General features: G+C 39.8%; 1 protein-coding gene across 1 annotated transcript in view; it reads right to left on the reverse strand.

Annotated features, from left to right (window-relative positions):
• LOC124278117 (structural maintenance of chromosomes protein 5-like) overlaps positions 1-15,341 on the reverse strand; it is a 387,080-nt gene that overhangs the window by 209,274 nt on the left and 162,465 nt on the right. The window contains exon 9 of the mRNA XM_046713865.1: positions 13,697-13,772. Coding sequence (XP_046569821.1) covers positions 13,697-13,772 — 76 coding nt within the window. The remainder of the gene's footprint in view (positions 1-13,696; positions 13,773-15,341) is intronic.

Below are 15,341 nucleotides of genomic sequence, written 5' to 3' on the forward strand. Positions count from 1 at the left end.
GAGTGAGTTTAGTTTTACGCCACTCAGCGATATTCAAGCTGTATGTCCGCGGTCTGTAAATAATCGAGTCTGGACCAGACAATCCAATGATTATCAGCATGAACATTGATCTGCACAATTGGGAACCGATGACAAGTGTCAACTAAGCTCAGCGTGAGAGACACAGTGTTGTGGATATTGGTACATGCTACACAAATACAGAGTACGGGCGCTTTGTGTCACATTTCAACTTGGCTGTTGTTGATATTTAATTGGAAATGGGATCTACACTCACCCGAAAATAAACACCATAAACAACCACATTTTCAGTAATAAGAAATAAATTATTAGCAATTGAACGTGCATTATTCTTTTTCCTTCGAATCTCTAATCAAGCCAACAGCTGTTTCCAAAGCCATAAGTGCAATTACCTATACCATACAACACAATCCTTTGTTTTTAACCCTAAAAACATAAGAATTCAAAGTTTACTACTGAAGTATTTCTCATTACTGACAGTGATATGATCCATATCAGCTATAGCCTTTCCTGCTTTCGACATCTGCATGACAGGTACCAAATGGCTAGAAATTATCCAAGCCAAGGAGCCCTCAATGTTGCTCGTAACTTTAATTTTTTCTGGACTTGATGTCAGCACAGTAAATGGAAGATTATACTTCATGAGAGGGGAAAATAACCACCAAAAACTAGATTCATTGTATGCCGACTATAGTAATGAATTTTTCACATAATGTATTTCTTTTTTCAGTAACCCAATCCTGACCTTATCCTGAACCATTGTCTTTTGTTGGAGCCCTCCCCGCTTTCATACTGGTAACAAGGGATGAGTCTACTGTGTTTTCAGTTTAGATATAACCTGATCTAATTATCTAAACTGGAAACATGGTATGCTCTTCTCTTACATCAAATAACTGGTTAATACTGTCAAATTTAAATTTCTCACATCCTACTTATGGATGAGAGTTGATCTCTCTTTGGCAACATTAATTATATATCATATAATGATATATATCATTTCTTTTTATTTTAAAACATAAGCATGATAAATGCACTTATGTTATGATCTAGACTTATATCATGAATGAAATATGAACAAGGATTGACTTTAGATTGTTTACTAAGGTAATTATTCACTATTTTCACACTATTTTACACAAGAATATTTGGATTCAAATGGTGAATAAAACCTAGGTGTTGGTTATGACTGTATGGTCACTACTTTGTTTAGAACATTATGAATGAATTATCATTATCATTTTCAGTGAATCATTAATGAACATTTGTCATCAGATGGTGATTTATGCCAATGAAACTGAATCAAAACTACATTTCTGGGTTGTTGTCTTTTATTATGAGAGATAAAACAGTAAACAGTGTGTTGCTGTAGCTCCAAATGAAGCAAATGGAAAGATCTACCTGCCTTCCAAATTTCATCATGATATCTTCAGTACTAGAAATTTTATGTTAATTTTTGTGCGTGTCTTTGGAGGAAATGCAATTATGACACGGTGCCACATCCATCAAAAGCTGAAACATGATAAAACAGCAAAATTTGGATGGACATTTTGGATAGATAATGAAGGAATTAATTGTTTTTTAACTTCATTTATTGGATAAAATAGTTCCTTTGAATCACATTAGCAATCTTAAACTGTTTGTCAGTTATTTGCATACGTATAAGACCATTCAAAATGTGGCAATTTTGTCTATTCTTGGCCATAGAAATTGTTGTTTTTCCATGTTTTAATACAAACAAGGAGTTCATTATGAATGGTTTGTTTGAAAACATTTTTTTCAGATGAATAATACATATTAAATAGAAAAACACCTATTCTATTTTTTTCCTTGGCCCTTTTTATTCCTTTCAATGTGGCCAAACTGAATGGCGGCCATCTTGGAAAACAAAATGGCGGCTATATACACTTAATAAAACATTAATATCTCAAAAAGTTTTTGACAAAGATTAAAAAGGAAAAGTGTTTTTTACTCACTTATGCATGAACTAAAAGAGTGTGTACACTCCTGAATAATGAAATGCATGTTCAACATTAGCCTGACCTCCCTACTAGTATTTGTCCTAAGTTAGGATATCCTAGCGCTAGGATACTTTTTGAGAATAAGGTAGGACACCTATCCTAGACCCTAGGATCAAAGTTAGGATATCCTAGGGCTAGGATCCTTTCGAGAATAGGGGCCCAGGATCTTCTCTTTCAATGTACATTTTATCCTAACTAAGAGCTAATCCCCGTCGACCATATGAATGCGTTGACAACTAATGTTTGCAAGAAAAAGTATCTTTATGTACGTATTCCGCACAAACCAAAATAGCTACATATATATTGTTTGCAGCAAGCTAACTTTCTTTTGTTTTGAATTTTTCATGTAAATCATCTGTGTGCATGGGATAATAGACAAGTTGACTCCAAAATCAGGATGTGGAACCATCACAAGGCCTCCTCGAAACATCAAGAAACAGTACACAGAGACACGCCAAATTCCACATCCAGACACCCAGATGACAGCAGAAGGAACCTGTGCCCCAATACCAAAGAGACAATTTAATTACCATTTACTATTCTACCATTGTCCATCAACTAAGTTTATACCATTGTCCATTTAAGAATTTTTGTTTTTGGTCCAAGTTTGGGGACCAAACTTTTTCAGGCAGCAGGGGAAGTTATCATGGAATAAAAATTCATACAAAAATTTATCATTAATTATAACCACTACAAGCGATATATTAGGATTCAGATATTAGGAAAATATAAATATAGAATATTAGTTTCATCATGCATCAGTAATAGCTTAGAGAAAGACTCCAGTCAAAAGTAGTAAAACTCATCTCACAGACATACTATTGATAAAGGTGTAAATTACGGCTGCACAATTTCACAGAGGTTCAAGATAAATCCTAGCCTAAGGTATGAAGGACTCAAGCTGTTAGACAAACCTTTCAGTAAGACAAAGTTATATCTAGACGGTTTACTAAACTGTTTTGATAAAGTAAACATGTCATCATCTATATCACAATAACATTAACTCCAAACACAGGTCAGCTCTAGCCCTCAGCCCAGAAGGTTGTACCGACTCTCTGTGGCCATCCCATGTTATTCCATTCTTATAAATAAAATTGTGATTAGCTTCTTGTGACTTTGGACTCTTTGCCGAGTTAATTCCCCCAAGCAGACCAGCACGCCAGTTAGATAAGGGGTTTCACCGGAATCCTCACTTGGACCCGAGACCCCTATCATAACAGTCACTGAATGGAAGCAGTGTTTCTCATTAAATATTGATGAAAACTGTTATCGGTGTTGATGTTTTAGACTCTCTTCAATGTATGCACCAATGTAAATTTGGAATCACTGAAACAACCCATGATCCCTAATATATTTTCTCCAGTATATATCCTGACTTAAGTTTGTAATCCAACTTATTAATTCTACTTTGGGTAGGTGAAGAATGATGACTATTTTATGGATATACAACTTCTTTATTCTGTATTAGTCCAGTGGAAATTGCATTGAACCCGGACATTTCTGAAACAGGCCAAATTTGTGTTTAAGCTGACCAGAAGGCAGTCTGGCAGGGTGTTATTGCTCACCATAAAAAAAACAAATAAAATCAAGGTTGGGGATATATATTTTTTGTGCATGGTTTTGGGGGTGGGGTCTGTTGTCTTTTCACCAACATTTCAGCAGGAATGGGTTTGTCATGGCTACATAGTTCGTAATAAATTTCTTGTTTATCCTCATAATGGTTTGCATTTTCATTTCTAAAGTAGTCTGCCTTTATACAAATTTAAAATATTTTAATTATATACCAATGTCGGCCATCTTGAATTCAGAATGGCCGACATTTTAAATTAAAGATGGCCACCATATCAAATTCAAGAGGGTCAGCTTCTATTGATTCTACTGTATATATTGAGGTCACGAATCGCAAGGTTTATGGTTTCAATTATTTTCTATTATATTTGATTAACCTGCCCTTTAATTCAATAAGAATAATTCACTGACTCTTATACACTGAATATTTTTTAACAGTGTTATTCCACTTTATAACTAACTAACCTCTTTTCCATAGCAGTCAGTACTTCTTCAGTCATCAGAACATGCATACCAGCAGTTGAAGATATCCAGAGATGAAATAACAAAATCACAATGCAAACTCTATACAAGTGTCCAAGGCAGTCCACATTAATCTTCATCAATAATCTGATCACAGGGCAGTGGTGATAGGTTTAAGCAATAACCCTTACACTTGCAATGAACGCTACAGGGAATTCTTTTCTTTGAACAACTGCAGTTGGAACATAGTCTTGAAGTTGAGCAAACACAACTAATGTCCTTGAGAAGATTGTCAGGGGCAGCAGTATTATCTGTGATTGTTGCAACAATAATGCCATCCACAGTTTGAAATCCATATTCATGAGGTGAATCCATGTTGATACCTGGTGATGCACATGAAGAGAGTGGAAGTAACAGGCTCTGCTTGTTGGTGGCATTCTCTCCACAGGTACAAATTTTGTGGATACTGCAAACAAATACCTCAGTACATCAAGGCTGTGTCCCTCATCAACAGTGTTATACAAAGCACTGACAAATCTTTCACCTGCTACACGGATCATGTCTTTGGAGGCTGACACGTTTCCGAAAATAGATGCTGGATATTTAAGTGAGTGTGTTGATTGGAGAAGCTTGAAGTGCTTCACCTTTCCAAGGCTGAACATAGCGGAAGTGGTGTCACAACCTGACATGGCATGCACGAAAGACAGAAGTTTACACATGTCAACCCCAAGACTTTGTTTTTACACATGTTTATAGATAAGTTGATTCTTTGACTTCAGGAATTCATTGGTTGCAGGTTTCCTGTAATAGATCAGTAACACCAAGACATCTGTGTCATCCGCATAAACAACCACTTCATCTGTGCTTCCAGCCATTGTGATAGCTTGCCTTGCAACAACATCATCAGCATCTCCCTCTCCACCAGCATGTTCAACAGGTATTCCTTCTGCTTCCAGATGTTCAGAGAGCGGATAGATTAAAGCCTACTTATTCTGCTTGTTTGACAGGAAACTTGCTTTATCTTGATGTACTGGAGTTTGTGTTCTTCACTAATATGTCTGGTGAAGGTATCTTTTTAATTTTTCTCCTCATCTGCTCAGGCTCCTTGCTGGTCACGTTTTCATATGTGTCAAACACTACACAACAAGGAAGATTCTGTGTTGTCCTGTGTATGACACTATTAACATAGGTCTTGCATATGTCAGCAGTGGTACCTATCTTTGGCCATGGTATATGCTGGAGAAGTGCACATCAATCAATGACAACACCTGGTGTTGTTGTGTGAGCTTCTTCTTTGTAGTAATGTGTAAGCAGATATCTGGCCAGGGCAGCCTTTCGGCATTTTCTGATGGATCCATCATCACGGAAGAGAGCTGGTGACACTGCTGCAAGTTCAAATGAGAAGACATCTGGAGATGGAGGACCACTCACAAGAGTTACTGATAGAAATCGCTGATAGAGCTCCATTGATGACATCCTCAGCCATGCTCCATCTGATAGGCAGACACTCTCCTTCATGGTGGCAAATGTGACAACTTGTGAAGCACTCTTCAACACCACATTTCCAAATGTCATCCCCGTCATATTTGACTGAATATTTCTTCCAATCTGAAATGTTTCATCAACATTCACTCTGATGCAACAACTTCACTTGCAATGTTTCTAAGCTGATGTTTTGGAGCTGCTTTGAAAGGGTTGTGACTCCTCAGAAATGAAAGGAATGTCTGCATATCAGCAAAATCTTGTCTTATCCGGCCTGGGTTCATATCTCTGTGGTGGTCAGCAATCAGCAAGGAAGTGTTGGTCATCAGTCGCAGAGCATCTGTGTACTGAGCCACAATATGGGCAGAGAGCAGCCATTTGGTTTGTGCTCAATCCTTGTGGGTGATGTTAATTAAGCCTCCCTGTGTTTTGCCTGCTCTCACTAGACATTGCTCCATGACCATGTCACTCCAAGTGCCACTCCAGAATTGCTTGGGTTTCTTCGGATTGTAAACAGACCCGCTTCCATAGGTATTTTCAGGCAAGAGCACAGACAAAGACAATCCTGAAGATATAATCTACACAATTTGGCATAGTTGTTGTGTCCAGATGCTGCAAACAGGGGTAACATGCCTTCTGTTGCTTTCAGATGTAGCTGCCAGTTCCCAGTGCGCTCTGCTCTGATAAACATCCTTACAATGGAAACAAAGTCCATAAACATAAGCCACAGCTTACTTGTCCTTGATAGTAGTTTTTCTGTTCTTTCAGTTCAAGCAGTTGCACATGAAGCTGATTCAGTGTTTCATCTGTATCTAATGTGTCTTGATCTCCCTTGAACATTTCTTGTTGAAGCTTCCTGAGGTGATCTGCTATATCCTTAGAAATGATTGAATGTTCTTCAGGCATGGATACTTCTCCATCATCAAGCTCAGTAGCATTTGTCAGTTTGTCAGACTCCCAATAGTGTGACATGGAGTGCTGCATCAGTCAAAAGGCATGAATAGGACTTGCCTTCAAACATCTTTGGGAGACTCTTCCTAGCATACATGGTAGCCCAAAGTTCATTCAAACCACTGTCCTCCATACATTTGCACCCAGCACCTAGAAATGACAAAAGTTGATGGAATCCTCCTGGCCTTAACTGAACATGAGAAAACTTACTAGGGTTGTCAGTTTTGAATGTAGCCTTTGGAATAGAGAGGCTGATCAAATGTCAGTTGAGCACAACATTGTCCAAGCTTTATTCTCTGAGTATCAACAAACTTCATGATGCTGTACACAGCCTCATTTGTTTGGGGATTCAAGGGTATCATCGGGTTGTAGACAACTGATGTGCAGATGCAATGACCACTTGCAATCTCAGACATAAAGCCTTGCCAGTTAGGTGATGAACTGTTGTAAAGACTTGACAGGAGCCACATTGAATCCAGGTGAAGGAATTTACCCACTGATATGTTTATTTGAGGTAATTCTGAAAATTTCACATCAGCCATAAGATTCTGTAATGGCTGCTTGTATGGATGCACCAAATTTCCAAAGTTTCCAGTTGAAAGGAAATCAGATGAAGACACCTTTGTTCTATGTATCTGCATAGGACTTTGATGAGCTGGCGTTTGACATGCCACAATTCCCATAACATGTGTTGAATGACTCCCATTCAATGTGTCCTCATTATAGTCAAAATTGTCAGCGACCCACTGACAAAAGCCTGACGAGACTTCTCCTTGTGATGCTTGAGGTATATCATCACTGTGTTGAGCTATTACTGCAGCTTATTCAAATTCTAAAACTTAGTCATAGGAGACACTCAATCCGAGGATAGCTAGAAGATGTAAGGCAACACGGGACCGTGTTGTCTGATGGATAAATAGCCCAGTAGATAAGAGCAGTGGGGAAACAAATGACTGCTGAGAAGTTTGCATTAGTATGTGGCATACAGACACTATCAAGATCCTTTGTCTTAGGCAGGCAGATGGACTTCTGGGTTTATCAAACATATTCTGCATCAATATGAGAAGTAGAGGTGGAACCTGTTTTTCGAGATGATCAATATCAATTTCACCTGGTTGGGGATACACATCTGTGTTGGGTGCCATGTCATTTAAGTGCTTTTTGACTGTATGTCCAAACTGATTTTGCTGCTTTGAGATTTTTATGGGCTGTGTCATCAGCTTGTGATTCATGAAGTATGGAGCATGCCTCATCTGTAAAGGTCACAAAACTTTCCCTCTACTTCTGCAATAGTGATCCTTATAGTCCTCATTCCTCTTTATTAATTCTATTCAAAATTTTATCCCTTACTGTTTACATTAATTTGGCAAAGTCATGTGTCAACAGATTGGCAGATGAGACAAACTCACTGTTATTTATAGCGATGACAATCAATTTACCACTATTGGTGCTTTGAAATCAGTTAGTTGTCAGAGAATGGACACACATATCATACATGTCATAATTTCACAGGTTATAAGTCATATTTGTTGTAGTCAGAGTATCATATGAAAACATATTCATTTCATGATCTAATGTAGCAAACCCGCAAGAAGCCTCTAACGGTTAGTTGCCAAACTGTTCCAAACATAAAATACTTCCTGCTGTATATCAAAGTGCTATACTATTGGCTGTTACAGTTATTTAAGTAACTCAATAGTGGATTAATAGTTTCAGAAACAATGGTCTCTGCTCTAAACCATAAGAGCCCACATCGGGTATGCCATTGGCTGTCACATAACATACAATACTACAACTGGATGAATTGAAATATATAAAACACACATGTAAAAATAGAGTGCATTATCCTGACGTGAACATCACAGAAAATCTATGACTTACAAAAAAAATGTAATTTTTGGAGTAAAATTGATATTTTATACTTATCCTGACTCATGCTCTTTTGCTTGTCTTCTTCTTCTTGCGAACATAGTGGAACACTTGTATCTCCTTAATTGAAGCTCCCTTCAATGTAAAATCACTAATTAGTACTCACCAAGAGTTGCCTCCCTTTGCCCATGCGCGGGAAAGGCGGCGCCACCTTCTGGCCTCATGCTTCACTCTCTCCTGATATAGTGAGCCCAACACTTGAATTTACAGGGAAATCCAAAGTGTTATGTGGGGAGGATGGGAGGGCTTACCTCATGAGTCAGGATAAGTATAAAATATCAATTTTACTCCAAAAATTACATATTTTTCCTTATCCTGACTCATGCTCTTTTGCTTGTAGAATCCTACGGAAAAGGAGGTGGGAATATATAATACTTTGGATTTTAATAATTAGTGATTTGAACTGTGATGATTGTAATAACCCTATGGGAACTTCATAAAGACACTGAACTGATGAATTCCTGCTGCTAACTTATCAGCTGCCATATAAAGGTTATTACAATTTACTTATTATGATAAAGTATATATAACATTAATACAATGCTTAAGACTAATAGACTTAAGCTTGTTAATATGATAGTATAAACTCCTTAGAGTTTGTTAGCTAAAATACTTTATGATATAAACATAGTACTGAGCTTAAGATATGATTAAACTTAAGCTAAATATATAATAGCAAAAACTCCTTAGAGTTTATTAGCTAATATACTTTTATGATATAAACATAGTACTGAGCTTAAGTTATGATTAAACTTAAGCTATATATATAATAGCAAAACTCCGTAGAGTTTGTTAGCTAATACATTTTAATGTAACCATAATGCTTAAGATATGATGAAACTTAAGCTAAATATATAATAGCAAAAAACCCTTTAGAGTTTGTTAGCTAATATACTTATATGATATAAACATAGTACTGAGCTTAAGATATGAAAACAAAACTTAAGCTACATATATAATAGCCAAAAACTCCGTAGAGTTTGTTAGCTAATACATGTTATAATGTAACCATAATGCTTAAGATATGATGAAACTTAGCTGTAAATCCTTTCTTTGCAGCATAATTGACAAACTGTGCTAATTGTCATCGTATAAGTTGCAAGTTGAGTTACGCAGGTCAAGCTAGACTGCTTTTCCGCTCTGGCTGAATAACCTGTTATTCAGACACGCCTTGATACAATCCATACGTGAAGTAGGAATATTTCTGGCTTTCCGTGCACTTGTTTGGTGTGCGGATGTATTAACAGATTCGAGCACTCTGTAAGCTGTAGTATTGGTTGTCCGATTTCTTGAATAAGAGTTAGAAACCACGTTCTCGCTGGTCAGTAGGCCGCGACCAAATTCAGATGGAGGCTCTGCGTTTGACTGATTTGAGTAAACTTGTGAGATTAACGCTGGTGGCGGAAAAGCGTACGCATTGAGTCCTTCCCACGATAAGCTTAGTGCGTCTGTTGCCAATGCTAGTGGGTCTGGGACTGGCGATGCGAATGTGTCAGTTGTTTTTTTAATCGAGTGGCAAATAGGTCTATTAGTGGAGTTCCTATTTCCTTGATAATTTGAGTGAATATCTCTGTATGGAGCAATCATTCTGTCGGCGATGTTATGTGTGGCCGAGAAAGAGCGTCTGCTATCACATTCTTTGCTCCTGGAATGTGATATGCTCTGACATGTAAGTTGAGATTGTCGATTAAATCGAACAATTGAAACATAGAGTCGATAGGTTCGGGGACCTGGTTGAGCTTAGTTTGTTCACATAAAACCGTCACTGTCGAATTGACTGTGTGAATCAACCACTGAGTATACTGTAGTAAGTTGCTACATTGCATAAAGGCGTATCACTGCTTGCATCTCCAGCAGATATATGTGTTATCGATTCCAGCTCTTATTAACGAGACGCCTATTCAAACATTCGATCTCTTGTTCCGCCATAGTAGATGAGGTTTGACCTGAACCGGTAAATTGAACGGTAGAGATTCGTCTAGATGCGAATTGATGATGACTTGCAACGGATGTAATTGTAGTATGCCTCTGCCTGTCATGTCTTGAGCTGAAGTGCGTAACCCCAACAGGCTCTGCCACTGAGTAAGGCTTGTGGAATTGACTGTTGGATCTTGATCCATGGTCCTCCGGTACAATTATACGATTCTGCGCCGTTACAATTCAAAACCTAGAATTAGCAGAACTTGCGAAGGTTCTAGGTCCAACTTAAGTAGGTTTACTAACCATCTAGTTGTGTTAGTAGCTTGATGATGAAATTCAACTGTAGTCTGAGACGCTGTGGATTTGGATCCACTTGTATCCCGTCGTCTAGGTAAATTCGCTGCGAAGTCCTTGACGATGTAGGTGCACAACCAGGTGTAACTGTCATCGTTGAACTTTATGTAAAAAATTGCCTGACTGCCGTGCCCTCGTCCTTACTTGACAGGGGAGGTCTCTAACCTCAAGAAGGCAGCCCAATCATGAAGGTTCAGATTAGCTGGACTGTAAGGAGGTTTGCTCGTTCACTGATATATTGTTGTCACTTGCAACCTAAGTCTTGAACTGTGAACTATGATCGACTTCTGCGTAGGTCGTTGTCCATCGCGGTCCAATCAGAACAAGGCATTTTGATTCTGTAGAATACCCGCGCTGTGATGTCACCTGTGTAGCAGGAAAAGGAACCTTGTATAATATAGTGCCGTCGTTGATATTAGAACAATCGTCGGTCTTCACCGTAGCTTCCCGAAGTTACCCAAGTGACCACGTGTTTCGAGGGTTAATGGTAAACGCGCGAAACCTCTCGGCGCGAAATACCTCGCTCTGTAATATTAATGCTGGGTAGGTTATTTTCCTGGCTGTCGTGAAAGTAACTTCAGTCTTGAATATAATTCCGACTTCCTTATATAAAGGTACAATAAACTTGCAAGTTGTCAGCTTGTAGACTGTATACATGAATGCATCGTCATAATTGTAGAATTAAATCTGAACTTGTTGTACATATTTCTTCTCAGAAAACGTTGACGATTATGAGTTATACTCGCTGTAACAAGGCTGCTGTTCAATTTCGATATTGAATTGTCTGCAAATCTGCGTAATGGTCACGCATGTAGATAATCGTATCGTAGTCCGGGATTGCATATCTAGCAATCTATACGGAAAAGTTGATTCCTGTGAAGATCTATGAAACGTCGTTGACTAATTAATACAGCGACGTTCTGTGTTGTAAATAGCCTGTCCAATTGTCTTCGCGTAGGCTTGTAGACGGCATATGGCATACAGTTGATAGACAACTCATGCGATGTCTTGAACGGACTGACGAGTGGCTATATATGACGAGTGGCTAGTATATGGAGACCTTGGAGGAGACTTCCTCGGCGAACGCCGGAGACTTCGCGAAGCTCTCGAAGTATCCCTTCTAGATCTTCTGGGTGAAGTAGACTTGGAGCCACTTAGCCTTCGCGACCTTCGCGAAGGTATCGAGTCAGAGCCCGATCAATATATATGAGCGCTTGCTTCGCGAACGACCTCTGTGTTCTACAGGGTGTGGGCTCGGCGAAGCGCTCCTCCTCCGCGATGTCCCTCGCAACTGGAGAGGCTCTGGCTCCTTCGCGGAGGCGGCCTGGGACTTCCTTAGCGAAGTGTTTGCTATGGGCTGGGTTGCCCTTCGCGGAGGCTTTTCCCTGGGTGACCTTCTGGACGAAGATGACTCGTAGCCTGTTACTGTTGCCCTTTGCGAAGACCTTCGCGAAGCTTCATCTGAGTCCGGTCCTGGGAAGTGACGACTTGACCTTCGCGAAGCTTCATCTGAGTCCGGTCCTGAGAAGTGACGACTTGACCTTCGCGAAGGCTGGGTCCAGGGATGAAAGGATCTTCCTTTGCGAACCTCTTCGTGAGCGTTGATCATCGGCGTCCAAGGTAGGTGGTGATCTAGTTGTCCTTCGTGAAGGCCTTCGCGAATGCTGAACATCTGGGTCCTTCGTGGAGGTGGGCTGTGACTACCTTCGCGAAGGTGGCTTCCTCGACGATGGCTTTCCGTAGCAGTCGCTTCGCTGACGGGGGGTCCCTCTGATGTGACGTCTACGTTGGAGCCTTCGCGAAGGCTCAAGGCTGGTTGCCTCTCCGGACCATAGCGGTCTTACATCATCTTCATAATCTGACGCATCAGGTCGCCTGGGACGATTTGCGATGAAGTAGTTGCTGCCCTATCAGCGTTGGTAGCGACGGGACCCTCAGGAAGATCATCGAACATCAGCGTTGGTACATCAGGCTGCATGTTGATCTGCGCTGACATCACTGTTGCCGACATCGGTCATTCTTTTGATGTACATCAGGTATGATGATCGGCTGATCATCATACAGGCCCAAATCTGCGACGGGAACAATCTCGGCTGAGAAAGTCCTAGTAGACTTCGTTGATTTCCCCTCAGAGGTCGACGCTGCCCTGGGGGTGCGAAGTCTGCATTGAGATGAAGTAGAAGCCCTCTAGTCTTCGGCTGCGACGACGGGATGTCTGGGGAAGCAGGACGCTTCTTGGAGACGGCGGACTACGTCCCACGCCTCTCCACCGCTCTAGCGGAACACCAGACGGGAAGGGGGTCGACCAACAGCAGTAGACTGGCGAGGGGTTCAGGTGTATCAGTCATGGCTAGACTCTGCTTACGTGACCTATCTGCTGCGCGTCTCAAACGCAAAGTAAATATTTATTAAAGGCAGAATTGGATAAATTAGTACAGCAACTGCAACGTGAAGAAAATGAACATGGCGCAGTACAGCTAGGTCATATTAAATGCGGATCAGCAGCAGAAAAACGTAACCTGCAAACAGTACAGATTTTCATCAACGTAATCCACTGAACAAACACGGCGTCCCGTGAATAAACAGTAGAACCACGACTAAATATCAATACATAATTGTTGAAGGATACTAGCTAAACCTCTATAGATGCCTATAAGAGGTAACTAACTAAAAATAAACAAAGGATATAGTGTGTAGGGAGACACAGGCGCTCTCACATCCTGCTCACTGGGCGAAGAAGGAGAGAGTGAAGCATGAGGCCAGAAGGTGGCGCCGCCTTTCCCGCGCAGGGGCAAAGGGAGGCAACTCTTGGTGAGTACTAATTAGTGATTTTACATTGAAGGGAGCTTCAATTAAGGAGATACAAGTGTTCCACTATGTTCGCAAGAAGAAGAAGACAAGCAAAAGAGCATGAGTCAGGATAAGGAAAAATATAATATCACAGATCAAAGATATATTGACTTTATTAGTTATGCATAAATATCTGATCTCACCTGATGGTCTTGCACATCATCAACTTGTGCCAGTTCACTCTCCATTGCTTGGAGTTGGTTTCTCATATCTACAGCTCTGATGAAGACACAAGGATAACAGTAAAACATATGCATAATATTATGAAAGTAGTCCAATTAGACTTTCAAAAACCTTCAAGGAAAAATGAACTTGCTTGAATTTTAAATCTACATTCCAGTTTGATCGTAGTACAAGGCATCCAAAGATTACACATGAAGTTTTATTCCAAGCTTATGAAGGAATTTCACTAACTTGAAAGAAAAGAGTCACACGGCTCCAGCTACCTCAACAATAAAATTATGTGCTTTTTCATTTCAATATCTATTTTGACAGTGCACAGCACTTTCAACCATAAAGCCCCGAATTCCTACCAGGCTAACTTGACAAGAATGTACTTCTGGAATAATTACACTACTGCCTAAAAGTTCATTCCCTTTGAACGTGTTGGGAACGTGTGTAACACGTATGTGACATGGGTGTGCAACACGTTTGAGTCCCGTGTCACACGCGTGTGCAACGAGACACAGACGCGTGTAACACGGGACCAAGTTTCAGTTGAATTTGACGATAGGCGTTAGGGTTGCATACTTAGAATTGTATGAATTTTTAATTCGGAAATTTGCCAGTGGTCGGGGATGAACTATGGGATGGTTTATTTGGTACTTGTTTTATCTATTTTAATATTTTGGGTTTTTTTATTTTAAAGTTAGTACTTGTTTTGTTTATGTTTGTGTTTTGTGTTTGTATATTTTAAGTTAGTACTTTTTTATGCATTGATTTTATAATTAGTTAGCACTCAACCTGGTTATATGGGATTATGTGGGGGTATTCTCGGGACGTGGACACTCTGTGTCGTGTAAAAACAAAGTCCAGAAAAAAGTGTCCACTTCGTGCGAATGGGTTACTGAGCTAATTAACACCAGGCAATAGACAGAATGTGTGATAGCAAGATTTCAGGCAATACTAAATTGTGAAATTTTAAGGAAACGAAACAAGTTTCTTTTTACAGTTTTAAAAAAAAATTATAAGACACTGTGTCGGCAAACACAATGATGCTGATGTCCCCACGGTTATTAAACATCTACAAACCTTAGTTTCATTTGGAACAGCGGGGTGGTTGTGTGAGGATGTCGTTGACTGTAGATAGAGTTGATTTACAACCCTTGATGCCAAGAACACCAGTCATTTCTTCTTCTCTTCAGGATTCTGTATGTGTGCCCATTCACGCAGAAATATCTTCCACCTCGAGATGTTGGAAGAAATTTGTAATCTAACTGTACGCTTGCCATAGCGAAAGTTATGCATTGACCTCATTTTGTCAGAATTATATAGTACAATTTAATGACACTGATTAATTTACTCACTTAGCGTGTATACTTATCGGAGTGAACACATTTTATGAAATCAATCACCACTGCAAACAATTTCTGAGTGAACTCACTCACCTATCATAGTCATATGCTTACCACCCTTACCAGAGTGAACAGAGTGCACGACAGCTTAACAATTCTGGATAACAGTTCACATTTTATCACTTCCAGACCAGTTAATCCCTTACTTAAAAAACAGACGACATCAAGGGTAGACCGTCTGTCCACGTCCTTCGAATACAAAATTTCAGGTTGT

Source organism: Haliotis rubra, unplaced genomic scaffold (assembly GCF_003918875.1).
Source record: "Haliotis rubra isolate DU_JTF1 unplaced genomic scaffold, ASM391887v1 Scf231, whole genome shotgun sequence".
Lineage (NCBI taxonomy): Eukaryota > Metazoa > Mollusca > Gastropoda > Lepetellida > Haliotidae > Haliotis > Haliotis rubra.